Here is a 15,784-nt window from a genome sequence, read left to right on the forward strand (position 1 = left end):
TTCTAATTTGTTGTTACCTTCCCATTTATAAATCTGAGTGTAAGAAGAGGTACAATCATTGGTGTTCTGGGAGACAATGATATTTTTATTCATGTCAAGGAAAGTTAATGTTAGTTAAAAGCTTGTTCTACCAGATAATTAAGATTGGAATGTCATTGGAGAAACGAATGTATTTGCTGTATGTAGCTACTAAATAAAATGATGTGCAGTAATATGAAATTGCCTATGGTCTCTTACAGTCACAAGAAACTATTGCTCTTGTTCATATGACTGTATCCTTAAACTTGTAAAGTTGTGTTGTTATAAACAATATCACAATTATTTTGTACAGGTGTAAAAGAATCTGAGAAGCAAGATAGAGAACTTTGTGCTTGTTGGTGCCAAGGTTGGGCCGAGATCTATGTCAGACGACCTACAGGTATGAACTTAGGCATAGAAAAAAAATTACTGTAGACTGTTTGGATTATTCTGGATTACTGTAACAAATCATTAAATAAAACTCTTTATTTAAAGTATATTAAATTGTTATTCACTCGCAGAAAATAGTTTCCTCTCAAATTTTTCAGTAATTTTGATCAAGATGTGCTGCTGTTTATTTGATCTTGTCTCTACACAGTATGTAAGGCCTGGCAAAGTGTGGCTCACAAATCATCCTCCTACAGCAAGCGCTTCTCCCTCCAACTCAACACCTGCAATACCATGCCATCATGGCCCGGCCGCAGCCATGGTGGCCAGTTGCAGGCAGAACTGACAGTGGTTATACATTGTGAGCCCCACCTTCTCAGCATATTTAAACATATCCGGACATAAGCGATTAAAACCTTGATTTTCATTTCATTATGCATGTAAAACTCTTACTGAGATATTTAAATACACAGAGGCTAGATATATTTAACTTTATCATGACAATTTTTGTAATATAAATATCTGAATGCGTTGTAGTGAAGCAGAGTTGATCTTCCAACAACTCATTGCTCACTGCACTGTGCTTGAGCATATTTGATGTACTTTCACAAATATAAGTCGATCCAGAATATGACTGCATTTTAAGACTGAAGTCAGTGAGATTTGGTTGAATCTTGTGCCGTGACATCAAAAATTACGGCGTCTCTTTCTGTTCTGGATGATGTGAACATATCATTTTGTAACTCACACACAACTTCTTGAAGATAAATTCTAACATTAATTTACATGAAAGAAAATGTCTTCTGGTTCTATAAATTTAAAATCTTTAGAATAGCTGTGAAACTCTTGGTGATTTCGTCAATAATAGAAATAATCTTGAAAATTTTATTTGGTTTTATTCTTTGTACAATTCATAGTGACTCAGGAAATGACAAACATTTTCCTTATTTAGATGCAATTTAAACAATGTGTGGGTAGTGTGGAATCTACTATTATCTGCAAACTTATAAGAAAGTGTGCATTTCTTCCCTTCCAAACATAAATTCAAACAATTTAAGTGATTTCTAAAATCTGTTAAAAATGCAAATTCTGATAGAAAATTGACTCAACTTATTTTCAAATTGTGAACACTCTTTATAATGGCATTTAAAAAAATCCAAACCTGACATTCTGGCCAACAAAATTAAACCAAGTAATGCAGGCAAAAAGTAGGCTGTGGCAATGCCATGACGGCACCGCAGGTGTTGAATTGGACAGGAAAACACTCACTTTAGGGGAATGGCTCATGAGCCATGCTTTATCAGGCCTGCTGTAAACGTTACTACAGGCATCAGGACTTGGTGTTTTATTGGTGGTTCATAGCATTTTTTCATAAGTTTAATAAACAAAACAGATACACATAACAGAGACTTTAGTCATCAGTAATATATTCTCCTTCACTATTTACAACAGTCTGCCGACTCTGAGGTAACTTGTCGATTCCACAGCTGTAGGTATCACATGGTTATGAGGCAAAGAACTCATCAAGCCATGTTTGCATTTTCATCTGGAATGGAAGTTCCTTGAAGGTTGTCTAATAGAGAACAGAAAAGGTGAAAATCTGAGGGCACAAGATCAGGTGCATAAGGTGGGTGCAGAGTGCCTTCCCAGACTGACTCCTGCATGATGATCTTTTGTCAGTATAGCAGAATGCGGGTGGGCATTATCATGGAGTAGCATCATTTCATGCAGTCTTCCTGGTCATTGTTCTTGGATTGCATCTGCAAGATGTCTCAGTTGTTGACAACAAATGTCAGCAGGGATGGCACACCACACCATCACTGTTACACCAATTGCATAATATTATCTTTTGTGGATAGGCTGGGTCTTTGTATGGGGATTGCTGCTTTGTTGTGACTCAGCTATGCCTCTCTTTTCCATTTGTTAGCAAAATGACACAATTTCTTGTCACCAGTAACAATACAAGATGGAAGTGGTCAATGTTGTCCATGAGCCAATTAATGACAAGCAAGGAGGGAGGCACATGTGGCCAACCACTGATTTTTGTGATTTTGGCTTACAGCATGCGGTTCCCATACACCAGCTTTTTGAAGCTTCTCCACTCCATGCAAATGTCACACAAGTGTGGGATGATCACAGTTAATCACATTTGATCATTCTCGAGTACACTGATGTGGATCATTGTAGGTTAGTGTGTTTAAATGACCATCATCAAACTCCAGAAGGTGTTCCTGAATGTGGAGAATCACTAATGTCAAAACAATCCTCCTTAAAAGATGAAAACCATTTTCTTGCCCTGCTCTGTACAATGGCATTATCCTCATATGTGGCACAAATGCTCCTGGCTATCTCCTTTGCTGTCACCTCTACTGAAATCAAAAGAGGAATATGTTGGAAATGCTCAGATTTCTCCACTAGCATTCACAGCTCGAGTCATTATCTCCAAATGAGAAAATGACAATATGTAAAGTCAAATAGTAACTGTGAATTGCAAATAAAAAATGACAGTAGGGAAATAAACCCTTATTAACTGGATTACCAAAATTAAAAACAAAAACACCACAAACTTATGCACCGGCACAATAATTTATTAAAACAGAATCAATCTTTTTAATCGAATTTTTAGAAATTTCGTCAGCTTCAAACTAATCCAGTAATGACATCAACTCCTTTTCCAAGAAGGCATCTTGTCTTCATATTTTTAGTAAGGCCTTGGTAACCTCATTGTTGACTGCATGTGACCTCACCTCTTCACAATAACCTGCCAGTTTTCATTAAACCACCAGTTCAGTAAAGGATGTTTTTGCTGCTGTCGCAAGTGAAAGCTGCTTTGCCACTAAACGTTGTAGGAATTAATAGATGGTTATCAAGTTACTTTTAACAAAATAGCAAGTCTCAAGCTTCTTTAGCTGGCTGAAGCACCTGTCTACAGCTTCATTTACATCTATGTTTATATTCTGTGAGTGGAGAGTGCTTTGTGTACCACTGTCACTTCCTATTTTCCTGTTTCAGTTGCAAATGGTTTACGGGAAGAACAGTTGTTGGTAAGCCTCCCTGTCAGCTCACATCTCTATTATTTTATCTTCATGGTCTTTTGTGAGATGTACATAGGAGGAAGCCTGAAAACCTCCCTTGCAGTGTCTGCCACTGGAATTAGTTGAACATCTCCATTTTGTGGTTACTAAATGAGTCTATAACAAAATGTGATGCCCCTCTTTGGATCTTACCTATTTTCTCCATCAGTTGTATCTATTACAAATCCCAGACAGATGATCAGTATTCAAGTATTGGTCAAACGAAGATTATATAAGCTTCCTCCATTGTGAGTGGACTGCACTTCTGGAGGATTCTTAAAGTGAGTCAGTTGAGCATCTACTTTACCTGCAGTAATGTGATTTTTCCACATTAAATCACTCTATATACATACTTCTAGATATTTTATGCATATGACTGCTTCCAGAGATTGTTCTGCCTTCATGTAACCATACAATACATTTTTGTGCACAATATGTCACATTTAACAATATTATGAAAAGTAAAGTTGCTACTCACCATATAGCATAGATGCTGAGTCACATGTAGGTGCAACAAAAAGATTTTCACACTCAAAGCTTTCCACACTTAAAGCTTTCAGCCGATGGCCTTTGTCATCAATAGAAACACTCATGTGCACACACACACACGCTCACACTAGCACAACTCACTCACGACTCGGGTGTGTGCGCGTGCGCGTGCGTTTGTGTGTGTGTTTGTGGGTGGGTGGGTGGGTGCACGTGCGCATGTGTGTGTCTATCGTTGATAATGACCATTGGCTGAAAGATTTAAGTGTGAAAATCTTTTTGTTGTGCCTATCTGTGACTCAGCATCTCCACTATATGGTGACTTACATTCCATCCTGAATTTTCCATTTTTGATATCTGTCACATTTATTTGCATTGAGAGTCATTTGCCCACTTCTGCACCAAGTGTTAAGTCTGCAGGTCTTCTTGCATTTTGGTTCCGTTTTATAATGTTGGAATTTCTCTGTATACAACAGTGTAATCCATGAAAAGACTCAGGGGAACTTCCAATGTTATCCACTGAGCTATTTACATATTTTGTGGGAAGCAATGGTTCTATAACACTCCCAAGAGGTACACCCAAAGTTACTTTTATGTCTGAAGGTTTTCCTTCATTGAGAATGGCACACTGTTTGCTAGAAACTCTTCAATCCAATCACACAACTGGTTTGATATTTGTTAGACAACAGTGTGGTACACTATCATACGCATACTGGAGCTCAAGGAACGCAACATCAACCTGAACTCCGGTATCTATTGCTTTCCTAATCTTGTAGATGAACAGAGTACACTGTTCTTCACATGATCATTGTTTTCGGAACCCAGGTAGATTCCTGTAGAGGAGATTTGCAATCTTCAGAAATGTCATAATATTCAAACATAAAACATATTCCTAAATTCTATGACACACAGACATCAGAGCTGTAAGTCTATAATTTTTGTGTTTGACAATTCTTCTTGAAAACGAGAGTGACCTCCACTTTCTTCCAGTCATTATATACGCTTCACTCCTCCAGTATCCCTATGGTACACTGCTGAGATTAGCATGTTCTTTCCCATACTCTGTATAGAATTGTACTGTTATCTCGCCATGTATTGTGGCCCTCCCAGGTTGGCAATTTTAGTTCCTTTTTTATCACGTGGTCACTTATTTCGATATGTCATTTCCACATTTGTTTGTTGATTTAAGAGAGAAACCACAGTACAGTCTTCCTCTGTTTTGGAAAAGGCATGTAGCATTTGGCTTTCTCTCTCATATCCTCCATTTCAGTGCCATTATGATCACAAACTCTGTGAACAGTTGGCTCCATTAACATTAAAATTATTAAGAATTTTCTGTTGATTCAGAGATAGAATTTTGCTTTCAAATTTCTTGAACACTTCGTGCATAACTCTCCTTACACTAATTTTGATTTCATTTAGTTTTCTTGAATACCTACTGATGATGAACCAAGTAAACATTGTTGTGAATTAGTAATTGAAAAACCTTTGTGCATGGAGCAGACAGGTATGTGTTTAAATTCTTTCTGTGTGTGTTGGGAAAGTACACTCGTTGATTAATTCTTAATTAATAAATATCATGATAGTTCCTGTATGTGTGAAGGTGTCCGGCATTATGTTAAATATCTATATCATCTCATTCAGCTTGAACACTCAATCTTGTTTCATTGACACAAAAGTCTAAAAAGTTCTAGTCGTATATTTCAGAGTTAGACATGGACATTGGAACGTCAGTCATCTGTATCGCCACACTCTGTGAAGCTGTACATTTCTGCAAACTTCTAAATTTAAAAAAAGAAATTGAAACTATTAATTCAATTGTTTCTTGAAACTTTAATCAGTGCCCATGACGTACCCTTTACTTGCTTGTGTGATTTTATTGCCTCTAAAATGTACTATTACTCTATTACTCTATTACTACCTATGAACAAAAAATTATAAATTTAATGTTGACTTTAAAGAGAGGAAAAAATTTTCCCACTCCAGGTGATATGTCTTGGGTGATGCGTACGCAGAATCATCCTCAACTACAAAGCTCTCCACAGGATTTTCCCCTCTCAGACATCACAACTCTATTCCTCCCATCTCTGGCTGCCCGTAACAAGGAACAACATGAGGTGGAGCCACAATCATCAAACAGACGCATCAGCTGTGGCAGTCTTCCTGTTGAGGTACTGCTTTTACCTGACTATTTTTCAGTAGCTATAATTTTTATTGTGCATTTATTTTGCTGTGGATGCAGAATAGAACTGTGTGCAGAATACATGTATCTATATGCCTGCATACAAAATTTTCATCTTTCTTGATGAGATAAACTAATGTGCCAGACCTCTACTCAAGCCAGATCATAGTCTTTTACAGGTTCCATGATTTATTCTGCCCATGACAAGCAGAGCTTCCAAATCAGGTCATGACGTGGTATGTAGTTTCAATGAATAGGAAGATACTCTGTTGTGCAGATTTCACTGCATAGTAAAATCTTCATTTTGGGCAAGTTTTGTGTTCATGTTTTCTGTGCAAAAGAAATTAATCGGGATGCAATTAAATAAATGAACCAAATAATGTAATATTATTCATTAAGAGACTTTTTAATTAATAAAATAAAAAAACTGATAAACAAAAGTAGGAGTTGTGCTCTGAGGGTTCTGTACAAACTTAATTATGTATTTGAATGATAATGATAACATTGTGTAGCTTAGTGGCCCTAGTGCAAGTCTGTCTTCAACACTTGCACGTCCCTAATGTACCCCATTTATCCAACCCAATAAAGGGGACCTACAGTTTAACTGGATCACATGTTGTTTCTGGCAACTCTTCACATCACTGAGAAGTTAAGACCAGGTTAAATCGAAGACTGAAAAGTCCGTGGTCTGACCAAGATTCCATCCTGAAACCTTTTGGTTTCTAGACACACACATTACTGCCAGACCGCCAAGCCCGTCATGTGTATAGATAACTCATGTATTGGTTTTAATGGCGAGTTTGTATCAAAATGTAACAAAATCTTTACAGGTCTTGAGTATATTATCTTACAAGCTTAACTTTTTTAAACCTCTGAGGGTCCATAGACAAATTAAAAAAAAAAAATCATCATGTGCTATACAATCCAATTTACACGTGATTTTCATCTGTGTTCTAAAATAGAGACAGGTCTTCATTGATGTCAGTAAAGTTGCAATGAAGAAATAATGATAATTGTGAAGGCTTGATTGCAGAAGCAGAAGGTAGCACTCTTTCATATGGCTCAAGAACCATGCTTACCTTTGACAAAAGTGTATCATGTTATCTGATAACTATGTTGAAAAAATGAGAAGACATCATTAAAGACAAATTCTGAAGATATTTTCTGTATTTCAGTTACTAACATATTGCCATTCAATCACTATACTGTCCATGAAGGCATAACTTACCATTCAGACTTCGTGTTTATAGACTACCTCTGTCTTTGAAATATGATGACACAGTTAAAAAAGGAGCTTATTACTGCAGCATTAAGCTGTTTAATGCTCTCCCACCACACATCAAATGCCTTCACAAAAGATTGCCAGCATTCAAACAAACTCTCAAGGAGTACCTGACAGAGAAATCTTTTTATACAGTTGACGAATATGTGAAAAAAAATTATATAATCATTGAATTTGTAAGTGTTGTAAAATTAATATAATTAATTTTGAGTACTATCATAGGCATATGACAATTATTTATTGGTATTCCTGTTTTTCCTTTGGAATATTTAGTTTAACTTTACTCTTGTATATATATTACACATCCTTAACATGTGAAACAAAAATGTTCTGTTAACTGAATGTGCTGCTGTTTAGCTGATATCTTATGTACATCGTATCTTTTATTGTGTTTATGTAAGATATATTTCAACTGTTTACAATCTGACACATTCCATATCATAAATATATTACTCATCCTTAACATGTGAAACACAATTTTCTGTTAATTGATTGTGCTGTTGTTTAGTTGATTTTTAATTGCATTGTGTCTTTTTATTGTATTTATACAAGTTATATTTGAAATATGTAGAATCTGACACCTTCCATATCCTTGCGATTCACTCACTACCAGGATCTATGGAACATGAAATGAAATAAATAAATAAAGTTATCAGCTTTGATGTTTCAAAGAGCCTGTGATACAGCAGTTGATAAATTGGCATCATGTAGGAGAGATCAGAAAAAAATACAATGAAGTGACGATAAATGTAAGAACTTTCTAGAGTGTTTGTATGGGGAATACTGCTGTGATTGTAGGGGATGATCAGTTTGTGATTGCCCTTTGAAGAACTGTCAGAGACACTACCCATATGGGACATGCAACCACTTTTACTGGATAGAAGGTTATTAAAATAACAGTAAGGATTAATGGACATAGTGTGTACATTGTGAAGCGTATTCTATAATCACAATAGATGAGACTTACAGAGCCTGCTTTATCACAGAGATGATGTAAATTTTTCATCCTTTTTAATAATAATTATTATTATTATTGTTATTATTATTATGGGCATGCCGATCATAATGAACCCAGTCTGATCATACCCGAATGTCCTTGTCATTCATTGCTGCATCTGTTTTTGGGCCCTGTGCTGTGTAGCACTGGTTACATTGTGTATCCTCAATCAAATTTGAAGTCGGACTTCAGCTAAGATTTCGCCTTCTACCAAGAGGGCAAACATCTTGCCAGTTTGATACTATTGTAATGTATTTCTTTTTACTCCCATCTCCTTTTCTTTCTCTGTCCATATTATGTTTTCATATGTGCATCCCTCCTGCCCCACTGCCCTCCACCCTGTCACCATTCACATTGGCCAATGCCTTATTTGTTGATCTTTTATTTTTTTCCCCAATACTGTTTCAATTGTTCACTAGATTTCTTCCTACTGCCATTGAACTATTTAAAACCAATTTTTTTAATCCTCCCACATTCAATACTTGTTCCTTAAACAGTTTTGTCGGTTGTTTCGTCAGCTTTTATATTATTTTTTTCTGAATCATTTTTGTACTTCATGGGTCCAGCTTGTTGTTGATCTCTTAGCCCACAAATATTTGAATATCTTTTTGGTTAATCTAATGTCTTGCATTATCGAGTAAATATTCAAAAAATACCAGTCGTCTTTTTCTCATTACTTTTGATATGTGTTGTATGTTTTAATAAATTTCCCCATTACTATGTAATTCACAACCCTCTATAGTTTTTGATGGACGTAGTACTTTCCAAATGATTTGCCTTTCTAGCATTTCTAATTTATATAAATTATAGTTTAATGCTAGACACTCACTTGCATATAGATGTTCTGGCTGTATAGTAATGCCTTATGTTTGGAGTTTTAGACATCTACAAAAGTCTTTGGTTATACTATATGACTTTCCCATTTTTACTTTATTTATTTATTTTTTCCAGTGTGGCCAAGATCCATTTTCATAAATTTCAGTTCCTTTTTAATGTGTGCATTTCTTCCTCATCCTTTACAGCCATCTCCCCCCCCCCTCCCCCACACCCCCTCCTGTAAAAACTCTTAAGCAAGTCCTATTAACTATATGCCTTCTAAATGATAAATTTGTGTTACAGTAGGTATCACACTTTCAGAAAGCAAAGCAGTGATCTCCAAATGCAAGAATGTTTATTCCAATATTTTTGTTTCCTCTTCCCAACCTGATGGAGAAATCTTATATTCGTTCAGTGATACTATGTTTTGTAGGTGTCTCATAATTAGATATGCCAATTTAGACTTTACGCCAAATTGTCAGACATTTTATCTAGAGTTTGTGTGCCAATGGAATCAAAGGCCCTTTTGAATAAACAACAAGCATTACTACAAAATCTTTCGAATTCAATAATCTGTTGTAAATGATGGTCTTCAGATTAAATATGTATCTAAAACATCTGCCCTTCCTAAAACCACCTTGATACTCTGCTAAGTGACTTTCTAGTGTTGTTTCTACTCTATTAAGTAAAAGCTTGAAAATATTTTATATATAACTGGTAGCAAAGAAATTCCTCTATAGTTAATGTCTTCTTTTTTGCCTTTCTTATGTAGTGGATGTATCAAGGCAGCCCTCCATTCTCCTGCAGTTATTATGATAAACAAGAAAGCTAAAAGGGACAAAGTTACAGTAGACAGGAAAATATGCTTGTTTAACTAATAGATGCATAATTAGAAAATAGCCATATTATCAGTAAAATTTTATGGGGGAACACTTTAATGTGCATGGAATGCCCTCAAGTTCACAAAAATGTCTCTAGAAAGTGAAATTTTCTGATTTGAATAGTTAAACTACTTAGTCATCTTGTGTCAACTGATGTGTGGCACATACACACATACATAACAGAACACAGTATTAACTAGCTTTTGGGCTCTGGCTGTTCTCCTGGCAAAAAACTCACTCACTCACTCTCTCCCTGACTGACTGACTGCCTGCTGCCTCCCTCACGCTCTCTTCCTCTTCTTCCACCATTCTGCCCCGTCTCTCCACCTTCTACCTCCCCACCCCCCTTACTTTCCTCCTGTTTTTCCTTTGTCTCCATTTCTTATATGCTCTACTCCCTCAGAACTCATTTCATCTTATTGTTTAGTCACTGTGTCATCTGTCTCGCACTATCCCACTCCCTCTCCTTATCTCATGCCTCCTTTCCTGTTCCCTCCCAACCCACATCAGCAGGCAACTGCTCTCTAATAATCAGTGTCACCATGGTAGTATACATTTGGGTGTCTGTGTGGTTGGAGTGTGAAAGTCAGCCAGAAGATGTCACAGTTTAAAAGCTACATAATACTTTGGTCTGTTACATGTGTGTAAGAGCCAAACATTAGTCTACTAAAGTTTAATGGTTGTCTTTATTTTATGTATTGTTCCATCCAGGAATTTCCATTAATGTTAACAAACATAACCTATTGTTTAAGAGAGAGTACACATTTTCAGAAACAGAAAAATCTGGGCTAGAAACCTGTTACTGGATTTTGAGAAGAAGTAACTTTTAACATCCAAACATTCTGGAACATAAAAGTTCTGATACAAATAAATTCTGAAAAATTATGTTCCTGGAAAAAGTAAACCATTTGTTGAAACATGGGGAATAGTGGTTTTTGAATGAGCTTTTTTATCCTTGGAATAAAAAATTATTTAACATTAACAAATTTTGAAATGGACTGTGTAAATGTACTATTGTCATTGCCAAACATTAAATTATACAGCGAGTACTAAAGTTTAATGAAATAATGCCTGAACAAGAATTTAGTAATATCATGCCACTGTCGTATATGTACTACTAATAAAAAGATATAAGAAAATGAAAAAAAAAAAACATTGGCACAATGTGAAGTTTGTACTAAATATTAATGTCGAGTTTTGTGTTGACAGTGGTATTTTCTTTGTTCGTTTTCACAGAACACATCGGATGCAGGATTTGAGTTGGCGAGCGATAATGTACCAAAATCAACTGAGCCAATCAACATCCCATGCTCACCATACAAAGTCTGTCCTTCCAGGCGTGAAAGTACTGAAAGTCTAGACTTACCAGCGGGTGAAAGCTATTTGGAACCTGAAGGTACAGTAATTTCATGAGCACACATTTCAACAGCACCTACAATCAATTCTGTTTTATAAACTGACCAAGACTGATAAAAAACCTGTAGTTTATTAGACCAACACAGGCATATTGCAGACAAATGCATGAAAAAAGTGAACATTTATATTGGCTTTTTTCCTCCATGGAGAGGAGATAGTAGGTAGAAAGAAAAGTATAAAATCAGATAACAGAAGGGAGAAAGTAATTCAGAACCAATAGTTAAATAGTGTTTTTTTTCCAATAATGAGAAGAGATTCCAAACAATGTGTAGTGAAAGGCAATGTCATGCACCTTTTTAAACTACTTTGATACAATTAATCTTATCCATAAAATTTTAGAATAGGAAAAATAGTGTTTTTTAGGCAGTTCTGTTCCAGCAAGGAAAGAATTATTAGAATATTGTATATGGGTTCTGAACTGAGTGCTTCAATTTTACTATTTTATTAGTTCTATTATTTTAGGAGATTCAGTTCTGTAGCAGAATTGCTTTAATTGGTATTTGTAGGACAATAATGACTATGACACTGAGATTGAGTTGAACAGTCTAAACCTGTTGAGAGAGAGAGAGAGAGAGAGAGAGAGAGAGAGAGAGAGAGAGAGAGAGAGAGTGAGAGAGAAGTGGGGTAGGGGACATTGGCAAATTGTTGAGGGTCGGCGTAAGTGTTAAACATGTTGGTGACTATTTGGACAATTTGGCTTAAGTTTAGATAAGTTTGTGATAATAGTGTGTGTCTGTTATTGCTGAATTTTATCATTCTGTATGAAGAGGAGAAGACATTTGCAAAGATTTTATCAATGACAGAAACTTTCATGCTTGGTTCTGCTGCTGAAACAGGTGGACTAAGAGATGAGTAGAATAGAAGCTTTCGAAATGTGGTGCTACAGTAGAATCCTGCAGATTAGATGGGTAGATCACATAACTAATGAGGAGGTATTGAATAGAATTGGGGAGAAGAGGAGTTTGTGGCTCAACTTGACTAGAAAAAGGGATCGGTTGGTAGGACATGTTCTGAGGCATCAAGGGATCACCAATTTTGTATTGGAGGGCAGAGTGGAGGGTAAAAATCATAAAGGGAGACCAAGAGATGAATACACTAAGCAGATTCAGAAGGATGTAGGCTGCAGTACATACTGGGAGATGAAGAAGCTTGCACAGGATATAGTAGCATGGAGAGCTGCATCAAACCAGTCTTAGGACTGAAGACCACAACAACAACAACAACAACAACAACAACAAGAGATGAGTAGAACCCACAACTGTTCTCTCTGCCCAAGTAAATGTCATATACCATTTTCCCTTTGAGTTTTTGTTTATTCAATGTTGCATGAAACTTAATATTGTCAAATTCTATTGAAAACTTCTCCTATGAAAGAAAGAAAAATTAAACTTTTCATGTTCACTGGAGAAAATTTTTCTACGTAAAATAATTATTTCTCCTCTGTACAACAATGCAAGTCTGTTTCTTGTTTGTTGGCAGTCTTGGCATTCTTAACAATCAGTTTTTCAGATAAAGTGATTGTTGTTGATATTCAGCAACTATCTATCTTGTATACTTCCAGTGGGTTAGTTCATTTTCCTGCTGTTTATATGGAGACTCAGGAACATCTAAAAGAATGTACGATTTATCTTTAGGAAATGTTCTGAATGAAATGTTATGTGAAGATTCTGTTTCCACGAGTGAAAGTGAAGATGAAGATGGTGTTATAGAGTAAGATTCAGATGGGGAAAATGATGTGGGCGTTAGTGATGTTGAAGATGATGTAGCTTTAGGTAGTGATCATTAGGCTGTGACTGTCACCAAGTCTGGAAGAAGGTATGTAATCACACAAACCCACAATACCTAGGAGGTCTCTTGCAAATATAATAGTGGAGCGTCCAGGAATAATTCCAGCTGGTATTTGCCATTCTCCTGGAGAAGCGTTTGTTATTTTGTACACCTGACATCATGGATGTTACAGTAAAACATTTAAATGAAATGGCAGTTAGTCTAAATGCTACTTCTACTAATGAGAAAGAATTGTATGTCTTTATAGTAATACTATAATGATGAAAACAATCCGTTATTGATGAAATTATTTAATTGAATATAATAGAGGGAAACATTCCACGTGGGAAAAATATATCTAAAAACAAAGATGATGCGACTTACCAAACGAAAGCGCTGGCATGTTGATACACACACAAACAAACGCAAACATACACACAAAATTCAAGCTTTCGCAACCAACGGTTACTTCATCAGGAAAGAGGGAAGGAGAGGGAAACACGAAAGGATGTGGGTTTTAAGGGAGAGGGTAAGGAGTCATTCCAATCCCGGGAGCGCAAAGACTTACCTTAGGGGGAAAAAAGGACAGGTATACACTCGCACACACGCACATATCCATCCACACATACACAGACACAAGCAGACATTTGTAAAGGCAAAGAGTTTTCCACAAGAAAACCTAAATCGGGCAAGGTAGAAGAATCTTTTTACCCATTTGCCAAGTGTTCAAGTTAGGTGGGTCGACAACATAATCCTGTCATGTGACGCACATGCCGTCATCAGTGTCGTATAGAATATATCAGACGTGGTTTCCTGCGGAGGATTCGGTTGACCTTGCGGTCAAATGTTTGCGGTTCCCATTGGAGAGGCACGTCCTTTCGTCTACTAATCGCACGGTTTTGTGGTGCGGTCGCAAAACACAGACACTACACTTATTACAGTGAACAGAGACGTCAATGAAAGAACAGACAGATCATAACTTTGCAAAAATAAAAAAAGTAAACTTTTCTCTCGAGGGAAGACTTGAACCAAGGACACCTCGTTCCGCAGCTGCTCATGCTGACCACGGGACCACGGCGCTCCTGAGCTCGTGCTATCCTTGATGTTGCCTATGTTGCGCATTGACTACTCAGTTTGTATATTTTGCTTATTTTTTTCATAGTTCCACACAACTTCTTCCTGTTTTCTCGATTGATCTGTGTTCCGTTTTTCAAGGCCTATCCACTGTGCCAACTTATAACTCAATCAGAGGGGGGGTGCGATGGGGAGGTTCCCTTGTCAGTGTAATGAAATACATATAATTACAGTAGATGTCCGATATAGTTTGACTATTGCATGGGGGCTTAATTAAAATGTAATGAAAATAATTTTAGTTTTTTAATTTTGTAGCTGTTTATCCGTTTACGCTGTGTCTCGTAAACGGTTGGCCCTGACTAGTATTATTACGCAATCTGACTGCTTAGAATAACAACAAGGAATGAAATGGAAATTTTCATTAACACAATTAATTAATTAAGTCCCCAGCAACTATAAAACCTACGAAACCAAAGCACAAGTGTAACTGTTCTGCGTGTGGAAGTATGACTCAACGTACGCATCTGGCACGGTTCTTCTTCAAAAGACAAGAATTTCAAATACCATTTATACTGAATTAATTAAAGAAAATACGAATACCATAATTACTCAAGAGAACCACAATTACACTCTAATCCAAGAACACAAGCCAGATGCTTTGTTGACTGAACCTGTTATGACACATTATTTAAAACATGGAAATAATGAAAAATAAATCAAGTTTCGTTACCTTCATATATTGACCAAAATCACTCTAATCATTACAATATATCTCCACACCGACTCGCTATTACCACATCTCAACAAGAACCTTTCAGTATCACATCTCAGAAAGCACACCCTACTAGCACATCTCAACACGAACTGACTACTACGAGTCCTCGACAAGCACTGCCACTACGACATCTCAATAATCACTCCCGTGGAGGCGGCGGAACAATGCTCTCTAGCGATCTCTGTCGCTGTGGCTCAGTGTAGCCACCTTTCATATGCCCTTCCTCCACGGCTAGAATTTGATGTTTATTTTTGCCAGCATTGGTGGTGAAAATACCAGCAAATTCGTCAAAAAATACAGACAAAAATAAAAGATAATATTAATACGTAAATATCATATAACTAGATAAAATTTTGGCTTTGCACTGACCTTTCAATAACCTAATATATAAAATACAGTAAGCAATACAATTACTTTCATACATGTGACTTTACATAAGTTTACACAAGTATTATGTGGTTAAACAGTTCAATCAATAGCGTCAGCAATGACGAATATGTGCAGGTAAGAGTCTCATAGCTTTTCACAAACAGTAATACACAAAAAATCAGTTTATACAAATATTCACATAAACGCTTTCCATAGCCCAAGAATAAGCAGTTGACAGTTCCAGCAGTAGCACCCAGCAA

At 36.4% G+C, this 15,784-nt stretch overlaps 1 protein-coding gene across 2 annotated transcripts in view; it reads left to right on the forward strand.

The window, feature by feature from the left end:
• The window catches only part of LOC126236094 (tuberin), a 315,500-nt gene that overhangs the window by 213,695 nt on the left and 86,021 nt on the right, over positions 1 to 15,784 (forward strand). For both annotated transcript variants that reach the window (XM_049945162.1, XM_049945163.1), the window contains exons 20-22: positions 332 to 418; positions 5,952 to 6,136; positions 11,360 to 11,519. In XM_049945162.1, the coding sequence (XP_049801119.1) occupies positions 332 to 418; positions 5,952 to 6,136; positions 11,360 to 11,519 (432 nt within the window). The remainder of the gene's footprint in view (positions 1 to 331; positions 419 to 5,951; positions 6,137 to 11,359; positions 11,520 to 15,784) is intronic.

Source organism: Schistocerca nitens, chromosome 2 (genome assembly GCF_023898315.1).
Source record: "Schistocerca nitens isolate TAMUIC-IGC-003100 chromosome 2, iqSchNite1.1, whole genome shotgun sequence".
NCBI lineage: Eukaryota > Metazoa > Arthropoda > Insecta > Orthoptera > Acrididae > Schistocerca > Schistocerca nitens.